We start from the raw sequence: 14396 nt of genomic DNA, 5'->3' as shown, positions 1-14396 counted from the left end.
TTCCTCAGAGTAGATGAATAAACAAAACTCTTACATTTATTAATAAAATTTTCCTCTACCTATATTACATAAAATTGGTGATTTTCCATGATGTATGAAGTTACTCTCTAGAAATAACATTGGAAAAAACACTTTAGGGCTGTGCCCACAAACTTTAGGGTGTTTATGAATCATGTGGGGATCTTGTTAGAATGCAGATTTTGCAATTTTTTACAAGCCTCCAGGCGATGATGATGTTACTAGTCAGAGGACCACACTGAGCAGGTACATGTTCTCGGCCTTTTCCTCACTTTCAGCACTTACAATTACATACGACATGCATGTTCATATGCACATTCGTGATGATGGAGACAAAAGGATCTTTGTAGGATGAGAACAAGACACTTTGAAAGTTCTCTCTCCTGTATGCAGCCCATTTCCTATAACAGCACCACGATGTCCCCCTTACTCCACAGCCCTCGGCCTCTAACCACACATTACAAAGGGTATCAAGCGCCCTTCCTGCGGCGGTGGTCTACCCCTCAAGACCCTACTAGCACGTGGGGAATGCTGAGTCAAGCGCTTGGGCAACCACAGAATCTTAAAGGGAAATCCTATGAGTGTACACGTCAAAAAGAGTGTCTGCCTCGTGCTGGCAACATTTATTGCTCAATGTCGTCTACTCAATTTTTGTATCCAATTCTTAAGTTGAAATTTAAACTCGGTGCTCCAACCCTCCATTTTTGTGCACCATATATTTTGATTTTTCTAACCTGAGCTCAGACCATCTACCTGGTTATGTCCTTTCTTTTCTTTGTTGCCCTTCTCCATGTACCTTTCAAAAAACTCCAACCACCTCCAAACAAGCATGAAAACCAGAATGTTAGAGACGTAAAGGGTGTTATGTACTCTGGTTTTCCTCTCCAGGGATCTGGAAGTAAAAAGGAGTTTATGTATGGGTTCGGTGGTCTGAATAAATGAATGAACTACATACAAGGGGGAACCACAAAAAACTGGAATTTATTTATAAAAATTTGTATATTTATTCTTACATGTTTAAACTTCAGTCACCTTCAAAGTACTCTCCATTTGATGTAATACACTTATCAAGACAGTTTTCTCACTGCTCTAAACAGTTTTTGAACTTGGCAATTTTGATGCCATTTAGTGCTTCTGCCTTGTTTTATTTCACCTTTTCCACATCGGCAAAACATTTCCCTTTGAGGACTTTTTTCATTGGAGAAACAAAGAAAAAGTTGTCCAGTGTAAGATCTGGTGAGCAGGGAGGGTGGGGCACATGGGTCATGCTGTTTTGGGTCAAAAACTGCTTAACACTCTGCACAGTGTGTGTAGTGGGGGGGGTGCACTCATAAATCACCCATCATGAAATGGGCAGACACATTGAAGGAGTCTTCAAAAAAAATTCACTGAAACCGATTGCAGCCTCTCACAATACCACCAGCTCATACACTGATACACATGGGTTCCTAGAACACTCACCTAGAGGGGGAAGCCTATATTGCAAGGGGCCCACTCACCAGAAGATAATTCTGTTTTGGGGGGGGGGTTCCTCCCTTGTGGTACACTCAGTAGGGCATTCAAAATTGTCTTTGAAAGAATTTGTGCATGCAAGAATAGAATATTTCGAGAAGCAGACTGTCTTGCTAAGAAGCAAAAGTCAAATCTAATATTTGGTACGTCTGTGACCTCACCACCCAACTGTCTCCCAGGTCCCTTCACCTGTAGGAATCCAGATGGCTAATGCAGTGACCACTATGGATTGGTGTCAGACCAAGTTTCACAGATTCTATGCACTGGTTTCCTTGAAAGTTCCCAAACACCACTCGCAGCCTGCCCAAAGACACATCACGTGACACAGAGCCCCTTGGGCTTCTCCCAAACAAATCAAGAAGTCTAAATGATTTTTCAACAAAAACCACCTATATGTCTTAATTGTTAAGCCAGCACTTTGCTTAACGGATTGCCCAAATAACATTCTGGACAAGCCTTTGCCACACAAATAAATGACTATTTGGTATAGATTGTTTTCATCATGGAAGAACTGATCACGTCTTATTTTGAAGGGGATAGCCAATATACAGCATGTGTTTCTCATTTACCAGGATATTAGCAAATTCTTGTGCCTGAAAGTATATGATGGCACTAGGTTTGTGCAGTTTTACCTTCATTTTCAAGAGGCACTGATATGCAGCATCTCCCCAGCAATGAGGAACAAAAGCAGTTTTGATAACATTACTGGTCTTGTTTGTGTGGGCACGCCCCTTGCGTGGGCAGAGGCTGGGAACCCTACAGGCAGACGGAGAAAGCCCGTGTGAGGGCTTCATCCTATATGATAGGTAGACTGTTTTCAGACTATGTCCCCAGGCCACCTCAAAACTCACTTCTTCCATGTAGTTTCTCAATGACTGTCCTCCACTGGGGGCTTCTCCCTAGAGGCAGAGAGGAAGAGAGGTTGACAAAGTCAGGAGAAGGAGAAGAAAGAATCAAAGAAGGGAGTCAAGGAGAAGAGCGAAACCCAGGAGCAACACCAAAACTTTACTATTTCCCCGGCATCTCAGCTGAAGCTTGTAAGATTATCAGACTGGTCACTTTCACTGTGAAGGAGATAACATTTTTTCAAGGCAAGAGTATAACTTTTAAGCAATTTTAGGTGACATAAACATACAACTGCCTAGAGTAGTTAACTAAATTTTAGGACGGAACGGTAAATGTGTAGTACAAAATTTTGTTATTAATTTGTAAATGTGCTCTTATAATAAGAATAAGAAAAAAGTCACTGATTCTATAGTCAATAATTGTGTGTGAGGATCTAATACATCGTTTTAAGACTATTTTAGGAAAAGAGCATAGGTCATGAACCTGCCTTTTACCAAATATTTATATAAAGTCTTTCTCACCTTACTTATATGTTATTAGTTAATTCTCCATTATTTGTGCCTTATACTGGCACTTCACTGAATGCTAGTCCTCACTGAGGTTTAAATCACTGAAATTTAAAACAGATTAAACATATATCACAAACTCATCCAAACACTGGAAGTCAAAATTGTCAAACAACTTGTTAGTTTGGGTAAATTATCTTTTTATCCTATATGCCAGAGACATTTGGAAATAAATTCTAAAATACTGTAAAATGATAAATTCTAGAACACCATATGTGTTTAAAAGATAACTAAATAAATGCGAATAAGCTTACATTTGTTTCTAATGCTTCAAGTTTCCTCTTTTTTTATTTTCAAGAACTTGTACATATATTGGTCTGGTTTTTCAGTACAACTTGAGGTAAGCCATCCTCAGGCCAATTTAACATGCACATTGAAGGATGCTGAGATGTGCTGAGTGGAGGGTAAAGTCAGGGAGCCAAGCAGAGTGTTTCTGGGACTGAACTTCACTCTATCCCTCTTTTACCTTATGGAAATAAAAAATTTTAAACAAAAAACCTAAATTGACTTTAGTTAAAAAAGCGATGTACACTGTAAACTACTTTGAGAGGGTTAAAAAAAGCATGCTCATTTCAAAACAAAAATTAAGCAAAGAATAAAGTACTGGTATTCCTAAAAACTTAGATAGGGTAATATATTTTCTTCCAAATAATGGTTTCCAATAGCAAAAAACATTAATATGCTGCATTTTAGATGTTTCCACAAGCTCCAAGCTTATAGGATGGTCAATGGATAAAATAACAAGAGAAGTAAGACAGTCGTATTTACTTAAACTAAAAAATAAACTACTAGAAAAATCAAATCCATAAAAATCTCCCTAACTAAGGAATTTAACTCAAAGCATTAGGTAAGGTTGGAAACTTACTTCAGAAAAACTGGTTTTTATGATTGAATTTGCTATACTACCTCCACTCATTTGGAAAACTAGTCTAGAAAGAATGCTGTAGGTTCTTCCAGTTTGGCCCTCCCATGTGACAGACTAGTCCTTCGTCTTAATGATTCCTCCCCTTTGCCTGAGTGTCTAAGAGGACGAAGTGACAAGCTGCCTGTTGTTACAGATCTGTTCTCTGGAGGGGTCAACTTCTGCGGCCTGGGTGGCTGGCTTCGAACACCCAAGGGCTAGCTGTGCGATGCTGAGAGCAGGCCATATGCTCCCCCAAGAGGGTAATTTGTTTCCTCAGAGCTGGAGTGCAATGGATTTCCCCAATCGTCTGGACACTTGCAGTTTCATTGTAAGACCAGGGGATGACTAGGACTTTTCCTGGATGATCAAATATAACGAAAGCACGATGTGTTTTATAGGGTTTCCTCTCAGGCTCGCCTCTTGCCACAGTGCCACACAGGTCCTTTTCAAATCTGCCCTACAGAACATGAGCAACTCACACATCGTTCGTTTCAATGGCCACACAGGCTGATGTTCGGCTGTAACTGCCATTCATAAATCACTGACATGGGGTAGCCCTGATGAATGAGGAGTGTGGAGTAAAGGACCGTAGGAGAAAAATACAGAGGAAACAAACACTTTGCAGAGAGGATTACACACTTGGCACAGGGCCAAGTGGACAAAGCCAAGAATAAGGTCTCAGGATCTCTGAGTATTAGGGTCAGAAGGGATGGCCCCAGTCAAGAGGTGTGATTCCACATGCCTACCTCGGGTTCCCCGTTTCCAACACCCGGCTGCAGAAAGACTGACCTTTCCTCCTTCCCCAGCTGGGGGTGCTAATGAAATAAAATCCTTCCCAAACACAAAGCTATCAACTTCAGTCACCCTTTTCATAGTTCTAAAGAATTGACATTTTAAATAACAAGTCATTCTAACAGCATAATACTTTGGTAATCACCTGGAAATGAATCAAAAATAGCCAAGTGCAATTTCCCTTGAAAAACAAAGGGAAGAAAGCGGCTACGAGGGAGGCAGACGGGGCACGCGAAGGAGGCAAAGGGCAGCGTACATGGAAACTCTGCCTTCAAAGGGGGGAGGAGAAAAGGTATTTCCTGAAATGTGGTTTCACTTATCATGAATCTAAATATAACCACGGTTGAGATTAAAACGTTTTAAATGTGAATTACAAAATATACTACAAACTCGGGGAAAGAAAAAAAAAGGCTGATAGGATTACTGCTTAACATCTGACATGGGGTCGTGGCCCTAGGGGACAAAGGCTCTGTCATTCCCCTAGTTCCGTTGCAGCTAAGGATACATTCACAGTGAGATGGGACACCCTAGACACAGAAGTAGAACCAGACTCACGACCTCTTGAACCTATTGTCCTTTTTCATGATACCATGCCTCTCTCCTCTCAATAGGAGGTATTTTTTATTCATCTCCTATTAATCCTTAGAGAAATGCATTCACTCTCATTTGCATGGAGAGTACATTTATTCACAAACATTTCATGTCTAAGATTTCTGGTATTAATTTCCTTCAAAGAATTTTCCATGAGCTCCTTCTATCAGCATGATCTTTCTCCCCACCTTTTTTTCAAATGAAACCGAACAATAATCCTAATATGGAGAGTACCTCCTTAACAAGTCCCTGAGGTATTTAGAACCTGCCAAAAACTGGGAGCTCAATGTGAAAGGCAAGGACATTTCTGAACCCGAGGGACTCATAAAACTTCACTCATTATTTATTTCACCATAATTATTAGGCACCTATGATAAGCCACATGTTGTGCTCGTGTGGAGACAAACTGGTGAACAAGAACTAAGCCCTACCTTAAAAGGTTCATCTTGAGACAACAAACACACAAGTTATTAGAATATAAAGCAAAAGGTACTTGGCACAGGTAAGCCCAAGGTGCTATGGGGAAAAACAAGAGGAAAAGGTACCTCAGCTTTCATTCTCTTAACAAACATGTGTCGATAGCTCACATGTGCTGAGTGCTGTTGTAGCCACTGGATATATGTGATGGAGAACAAAGTGAGGGATTTAAAAGTTGAAGAAATTATTTTTGTAAGCTTTGTCCTCTAGACAGACCAAGTCAGACCAAGAAGCTGAATAGAAGGAGGACGCATGTTATGCAGAAGGAAAATTTCATGCAAGGTCCCGGACACAAATACATGAAACCACAAGAATTAAAATGAAGAACAACAGTTATACTATGCACTAAAATGTGTGCTGTATTTTTGGATATAGAGATATTATCATGTATCACTTCCTAATTTTATAGTATAATTCCCTCTAATTTTGCTGCTCATAGGATGGTTATGTGTTGTGTTTTATAATTGCATTATTGCACAGAGCTACTGAAGTTGTGGCAGATGATAGTGCGCTGAAGCCCAGTTTTTCCAGAGTTTATAACTCTGGTAACTACTGATGGCCAAGAGAACAGACAGTAGTCTATTTTCAATTAGTAAAAAATTGAGTGCCATAGTTAGAAACTCGGAAGTTTTTGGTAAATTCAAATATAGTCAATAAATCGTCACTTTTGTTTTCAGACTTATATATGAGGTCTGTTTGAAAAAAGTCCAGCCATTGTTAATATAATGAGAACTGTTTATGTGACATGAACATAACCTGGTAGCCAAAGAGAGTGGACTGGAATGTGCATGTGTGGACAATGACAACTTCACTGTACTAGTCAGTGGGGGCGGTAGACATCACTGAGTGAGCGTGTGTACTGTGTAGCCATTGCATTCAAAATGGTGGAGCAAGTAGAGCAATGAATCTGTATCAAATTTTGCACTTGAACATTCTTCCATGGAAACTATTCAGGTGATTCAGAAGGCCGTAGCTGTGGTGATTGGCAGCTTCATCACAACAACACGCCCACCCATGCCTCATGTCCTGTGCAGAGTTTCTTGGCAAAACATCAAATCACCCAGGAGACTCAGCCCCTCTACAGCCCATATCTGGGGCCCTGCATCTTCTAGCTTTTCTTAAAATTAAAATCACCTTTGAAAAAGAAGAGATTTCAGATCGTTGATGAGATTCAGGAAAACGCAACAGGGCAGCTGATGGCGATTGGGAGAACTGTGTAAGGGCCTAAGGTGCTTGCTTCGAAGTGGACTGAGGCACCACTGTCCTGTATACAATGTTTCTTGTATTTTGTATCTTCTCCAATAAATGTCTCTTTTTCATATTACATGGCAGGATACCTTCTGGACAGATGTTGTATATGTACAGATACTATTGCTCCCAATATCTTTTCATGTTAAGTTAAACTTTTTTTCCCTGCAAACTTTCCCACAATCTTATAAGCAAATATTATTTGGTTGCTAAAAAATGATTTTCTTTCTTTTAATCCCATAAAAAATCTCATAAAAAAACAGGAGGGCAGAGCCAATAACGAGAGGCTCTCTGTCTGGGAGAGTGGAAAATTTCATCAGTGGATGTTGCACAAGAGAACTGCTGGATGAGAGGGTAAGGCTGTAAGAATGGATGGCTAGAGGTAATGATTTTGAATTGTGTTGACTTAAAATTAGATTGAGAACGTATTAATTGCATCAACTGACTTAGAAAGATCCAGTTGACCTCGAACTATTCATCATACTAGTCATGTGTGTCTTCTCTGATACATGTTGATTAATTTATCATCCCAATTGTTAATACCATTTCACTATTATTATGTATAACAAGTATTCATTAGACCTTTTTCAAATGATATAATTTGCCAATGCAGCAAATTAACAGCCATACAATCTTGAAGCGTCACAACTTTCTCCTGAAGCTGAGTTTCCTCATATAGAAAGTACAGTACAGACAGCAGGCTGAGTCTCATAGGAGATGGTACATGTAGGAGAGTGCTAAAAACTCCAGAGAGTTACACAGCTAGTACAGTATGGTAGTACTACTGTAAATAAATGTGTGTTCCATCTCCACAGATCCACCCACTGGTGGTGTCCTGTCTCCTACTCTGGCCCTGTCACTCATGTCTTTGTGTGTTCCTTGGACCCTGTGCACATCTTTCTCAAAATACATAGCAGATTTTATGAGAGTCACTGGTTGCAATCTCTCTTTCCCATTTCATTCTTAGTTGTTGGAGGGCAAAAATTGTTTTTATTAGTTCTTCCTTCCCAAGTCCTGGTCTGGTATTTATACTGCCTTTCTTACGAGAACTGAATTCCTCGCTAAGCAATCAGTACATGAAGGAAAGTGTTTCTTAACAAAAGTATTCCAAAAAATAAATACAAACCAAATCATAGAATGTAAATGTCACTACTTGGCAACTACCAGTAAATACACAGGTATTGGAATTAAGCATCAATGGCTCCTAAGATGATAAAATGAGAAACAACCAGATATTATGTGTCTCCTTTCATCATGCCAAAGAGTAGGAGCTTTGCCCAGTTTCTGGGTAATTTTCAGGAAAATATTAAAAACTGAAGAACATGTTCAATTGCAACACAAACTCAAGTTAGTAAAATTTAGGTTGTGGAAAACTCTACAAGTCAAGGGTCAGGGTTGTTTAATGGATAAATGATAAGAAAATGCAAGAAATGGAGGAGGAACCTATAGGTGAAAAGAGACCGAAGGACATACCTAATTTTAAAAAGTTGGTGAGGTTAACAATAGTGTAAAGAAACACATATTTGGGTGACAAACTACTTTTAAAGTGCAAGGAGTTGATTATTATGAAAGTTAAACTATTTATTTGTGGGGAGGGGCAGAGGTTGTGACAGGGACCAAGTTCTCTGCTATCAGACACAGGTCAATTTCTTCACCTGGGTAATGTCCCCATTATAATGAGTAAGTAAGCCAAACATTGGATATCAGTGATGTTTCTATATTTGTGTTTTATTTGTAATAAAAAGATATTTTAAAATAAACAGCTGTCTCTAGCATTAACTATATTGTTACAAGCACAGATGTGAAATACGAATGTAACTCTTACAAAATCAGAGTGAAGTTTTAGACTGTTCTATTGTTGGCTACATCCCCGTGGTCACACACTTAACACCTCACTGATCCAAAGCTTTTGGTCTATATAAAGAGGTAATTACTAGTTACACATCTAGAAAAGTAGTTACAGGACACTCTTACCATTCTGATAGAATCTTAAGCTAATTTAATTATAACACTGACCTCATAAAAATCATTTGGCGATTTTCATTTTTACCATTTAAAATAATTAAGCCTTTTAAATTCTCTTCCATTAGGCTTTTAAAAAGAATCAATAGATGTCACTTTGGAATTTGTAAATTACCTGTATAAATCCTCCAAGGTCACAGAAATATGAATGTCAGCCTCATAATTTAAACCAAACATAAAATGTATTCTTTTAAAATTAAATTAACCTGCATCTTTGCTAAATGGCTAAATGGCTAAGGTGACCAACTTCCTGAACTGTGACTCAGACAGGAGCACACAGGACCCTGGAGGACGGACCCGATGCTCGAGAAGTACCAAGACTTTTATATCTCTCCTGTTCACAGCCCATGCTTCCTTAATTTAAAAAAACTGATTGCTTTTTTAGGTAAGTAATAAAAGTAGGCATTTCTCTATATTGAGAGAAACATATTTGTCTAACAGATGCACAGACACAAATGATTTTATGTTTGTTTCTTTAACATATGTCTCTAAGTTTATATTTCAACAATTAAAAAGACCAGTTTCACATTTCAGACACCTTTGCATTATTTAATACACATTAATGAGGTATCAAAGAATTTAAACTTTGTAAGAAAACTCTTTTACATTAACTTGAAAATATAAATAAATGCAGGCAGTATAATGCTGAAATGCATTTAAATTCAAAAATATATTTTTAATCTTTAACACATTTATCTCAAGGGGGCAAGTTTTTATTTTTTAATTGATTCCTTCAGTACATAAATAAATAAACAAAATGCATAAATTAAAGTGATCTAGCCTGTCACAAACTTGGCAGCTGATGCCATAAACAGTGTCACCAGGAGAGTTGTGACTTGTTTGGGAGGAACTGTGTAAAAGTATGTAAAGTATAATCAATTTCCCCCAAACAAGAGATGACTTCCAAATAAGTAAGTAAAATGACTTAGAGGGAAAGATAGAGGGGGTCTTAAATAAAAGTATCACAGTTACTAATTCTAAAGCTTTCTCTGTCTCTAGGAGAATTTGAAAATTCAGTTTCCACTAGTGTGTTCAAACTCACCACGTGTGTTTATGTACACTATTTCTGCTGCTTAACATGGGCTGGTCAGAGGACTCAGACTTGGCTTTAATTCTGTTTACTGTCAGAAAGTACCAAAAGATGGTCTTGTCCTGGAGAAGCAAGAGGACAGGCTTTGGAGTCAAGCAAGTATGTAATCACACCACTTACGCTCATGTGCACTGGGTACTTATATTACTCCCCTGGGCCTCAATCCCCTCATCTGTAAATGGTTATAACACCATGTGCCTCATGGGTTATTGTGATGATTAAATAAAACAATGTCTATAGAGCATAGCAGATGAGAATGAAAGCCCTGGCTGTCATCATTAGTAATCAGGATAGAAAGCATTACTACTCATATTAGCAGAATTTTAATGAATGAAAGACAGAAAAACCCAACCTTACACTATATAAGGTAGGAAAATTAGAGTTATGCTTAATTCTTTAAGAATACAACTTAGAAGGGGATCTGAATGTGGGGAAATCAGATTACATTTTTAATGTATCTATTCTTATTTGTGTCACCCCATTATTAGAAAGAAATCTTGCACTTTCAAAGGCAGGTAATTATTGAATGGCTTCACATACAAATACGTTTTCAGCAGTAAATTCATGGATAAATGCAAGGTTGCCTGGGGGTGAGATAAAGGGGACTTAAAAAAGCCTGGGACATCAGAACTGCAAAGAAGCAAATGACACAAGTCAAGAGAAAGTAATTGTCGAGAAAATGAAGTAAGACTACATCTTTAACAAGACATTGTTTCTGACCATCTTCCCTTCAAGTCAAGGCCCTCCCCAATATTTCAGCCATGCTGAATGAGCTCCAGTCCCCCCTGTTGTCAACAGCTCTACCTCTCTGTGTCCTTCATCCTTCCCTCTGTCCCTGCTTCCCTCCTCAACCCTTCAGTTTGTGCACTGCATGCCATCTTGCTGATATAACCTAGTAGACTGTACTGTTGACAATCTAAGTTCAGTGTCGCTGGCTCCAGAGAGATTTTCCATGTTCCCTCAGGCTTTCATTGCCCCCACCTCGCCCCACCACACGTTCCCATTGCTTTCAAAAATTATAGATTTTGCCACTCTGACTGCCTTGGCCTGAAGTTCTCTACTACAATGTCAGCTCCAGAGACTTACCCTTAGCATTTGTAGGGCCTGAGGAAAGAAGTCAACAGAGGTCCACGTTGCCAACAAACTTTGCTAGGAAGTCTTCTGACTTTTAATCAGACTTGGCAGTCCTGTTTGAAATTCAGAATTTTGTATTCCTTCTAGTTCTACACTATAACTTGGCAGAAAAGAGAGAGCAGGAAGGCAGTGCTGACCCTAAACCCACATCCTTGCCCTTCTTTTCCCCCAGCCTGCACTGAACCACAAAGGGCTTGTGAGCACGTGAGTAACTATCACTGCTGTGTCTCTAAGCTTGTTAACACCCTCCTGAAACAGCTGCCTCTTGCCCACTGATCAGGCCTAAAAATTGAAGCTCATTTATACCCTCCCAAAACAGCTGATGAGGCCTAAAAAATTATGGACTAGGGAAAAAGGCCCAGGTAGTTCTGGGAAGCAGGCTAGAGATCATTTGGGCAGGAGATTCCAGGATCCTGGTATCTAGCACAGGGTCAATCTCCAGGTAGACATGTCTCCTTGACCCAACGGACTCCTTATTCCATGCAGAGGGGCACAGTCTTGGGCTGGTCTAAGGTTACCATTGAAGCACTCTGATAATAGTGTATCTGATAATAATGTGTATCTTTACCATCTCTAGTACTTAGCACAGGGCTTGGCATATAAGAGTCACTCCCAAATATTTATTGAAAGAGTGAAGATTATTACAAAAGCCGCACATTTCTAATTTCAGGTGCTGAATAATCAAAGGACAGTAGAAAATATGGTTAGAAACATAGAAAGACAAAGACTTTGTGTAAAACTTCTGAATATTGTAGAAATGATGGACTCCTAGAGATTGGAGTAGCAAAATCATATTTTAGATCTAGGTAGAATCCTCAGAAACTACTGTCAAAATATGATCAGGAGAAAGACATTTAAGAAATTGACCGTGTTTGTCCTGAGTTAGCTAATGACCCCAAACACAGATGAACGAAAATAAACTACCAAGAGATTATAAGAATAACAATAAAGGAGTGAGAGCCAATGAAATTGTCCACCAAAGAGAGACTTTCGGCCCCATCAGCTAACTTGGTCTGAGGAGAATCAAAGACAAAGTTTCCCTCTACGGCAGAGAAAGTGTTTCACAGCGTGGTTTTCAGAGAAGCTGGATAAAACTTAGAAGCATAACAAAATAGGGAAGGATGTGGAAGAACCTGTTTATAGAAGGGAATCATATGGCACTAACTGCAGGGTACATTATACCCCTTCAGCCCAGGCTCATGGTTTTTGTTAACTACACAGTGTTATCAGAGTTTATACAGATCACCCAACATCCAACAACCTCATGAACCGCAATCCAAATGCTTCATTAAATCTAAGACAGGGCACAGAGCTCGTGATGATGTTCCAAGTCTCTTCAATGCAGTACAGTTTTTCCTTTGTGGTCTAAAGCCCTCACCCCTTTGGAGACTAGAGCCCCAAGATGTTCTATAGGAGGAAATTTCTATGTTAATTTTAAGTCCAAAAATGAATTTAATGTGCCTTACAGAACAAAGCTTATTTGGGGCCCTTGAAAGGGCCAAACCACATCATAAAGAGTAAGAAGATATCTTCCATTCTCACGAAGGTATGCCCATCTTTAGAACCAAGTTCAAAGCAAACATCTTTTGAAGTCTTACTGAACATGACTGAACATTGAGGTTTATTACAATGTTTTTGCATGTGTTTGCATTTTGTGAAAACAGCTAGGATCAGAAGCAGAAGAGCCAAAAAGATTTCCTGCCAGGTCGGGGAATCTAAAAGCCAAAAATTTCAAGACAAAAAATAATTCTTATAACATGTGTAACCTAATTTTACACACTCTCAATGTTAATTGTGATAAACGCTTGAAGTCCTGGACACATTTTGACAATGAACTTCAGAGCCAAACTATTTAGCCTTGTCTCAAACCCATAGCAACACTGCAGGTTAGAAGTTTAATGTAACTCATATAAGGATCACTGCCAGTTAGTTGCACATATCAATTTAATAAAGCTGATTCATGAAAAGGCAGCCTCAATATTTTTAAAGATCACAAGTCTCCTGGGAAACAGTTCTCTTTTCTCTTCTAGAACGTCCTTTGAAGCCCAGAGACAACACAAATCAAGCTAATCAAGGCACCTGCCACACAGAGTTTTGCCTTTGAATATTGGGAGACTCTATAATCACTCACTTGGCTGCGCACCAGGCTCATGGCTGCCCACCACATAAAATCACGCACAGTGTGCCCCAGCCAAGGACATGAATGGAGGCCGGCAATGGCCACTTTTGTAGATGAGAAAGAGCTTCAACAGCATGTGAGATAAAACAATGCACAGCGATAGATTTTCAAATTTTTCAAAAACCACAAAATAACCAAATGAAATTAATTGCAAAATACTCTTCTATGACTCAAAAAATCAGATAAATATAGAATTAAACAAACATAACTACATAGAAGTTCATAGTTTTTTTTTAAAAAAGAGGAAAAGTTTAGGTAACTACAACTTTAGTGTACACCAGCAATATAGCAGGCATTGCTGAAAAAGCTATTTCAATAGTGGGCATCATTAATAAACACACAACAAACTCTTCTAGGTTGTTAATATTTGAATTGTACATTGCTGATCAGGTTTGAGTATTGTGCTTCAGTGTAGTGGGTTGGGAGAAGGGGTGACTGAAGTGGTGAGAGGTCTAGAAAGAAGGCCACAAAGGGGCAATTGAAGAAGCTGCTCATTTTTCATCAGAAGGACAGAGAACATAATAGTGTTATTTAACAGAAGATTTAAAAGATGGAAGGGAAGTTAGAATTCTTTCTTGTTTCATACAGAAAAATTAAGGCATACAACCAGAAATCTCATGAGGAAAGGTTTTCTTTCTAAATGAGGAGGCATTGTTCTGCAACAGTAAAATATGGATGGAAGCAGAACGTTTTAGGAAAGAGCTGTCGCCTAAAGTCTGGGTGCAAGAGCAGGCAGTGGGCTGTCTAAAGAGTTCCTCATCAAAAAAGAAGTTGGTCTTGTATTCTTTTCATACTAAAATTCTTCTGTTAAATTTTCTATTTTTAGAAAGTGTGATCTCTTCCTAAAGTTCCAAAGTTGGGCACCTAACCTGAGGCAGATTGGATAGAACTAAGGGGACAGAATTAGAGAAACCCTTACTTCCCACAATTACGACTCATTTTGCATTTTAAAAGATATTTTATTTATTTTTAGAGAGAGGAGCAGGGAGGGAGTAAGAGGATGAAAGAAACATAGAT

General features: G+C 38.9%; 1 protein-coding gene across 1 annotated transcript in view; it reads right to left on the bottom strand.

Annotated features, from left to right (window-relative positions):
* Nucleotides 1-14396, bottom strand: part of CUNH8orf34 (chromosome unknown C8orf34 homolog) — a 300229-nt gene that overhangs the window by 26172 nt on the left and 259661 nt on the right. The window contains 1 exon segment of the mRNA XM_037058678.1: nucleotides 2382-2429. Within this exon segment, the coding sequence (XP_036914573.1) occupies nucleotides 2382-2429 (48 nt within the window).

Source organism: Sturnira hondurensis, unplaced genomic scaffold, assembly GCF_014824575.4.
Source record: "Sturnira hondurensis isolate 20B ecotype Veracruz unplaced genomic scaffold, ASM1482457v3 Scaffold0010128, whole genome shotgun sequence".
Lineage (NCBI taxonomy): Eukaryota > Metazoa > Chordata > Mammalia > Chiroptera > Phyllostomidae > Sturnira > Sturnira hondurensis.
This window is presented reverse-complemented; position numbering and strand designations above follow the sequence as displayed.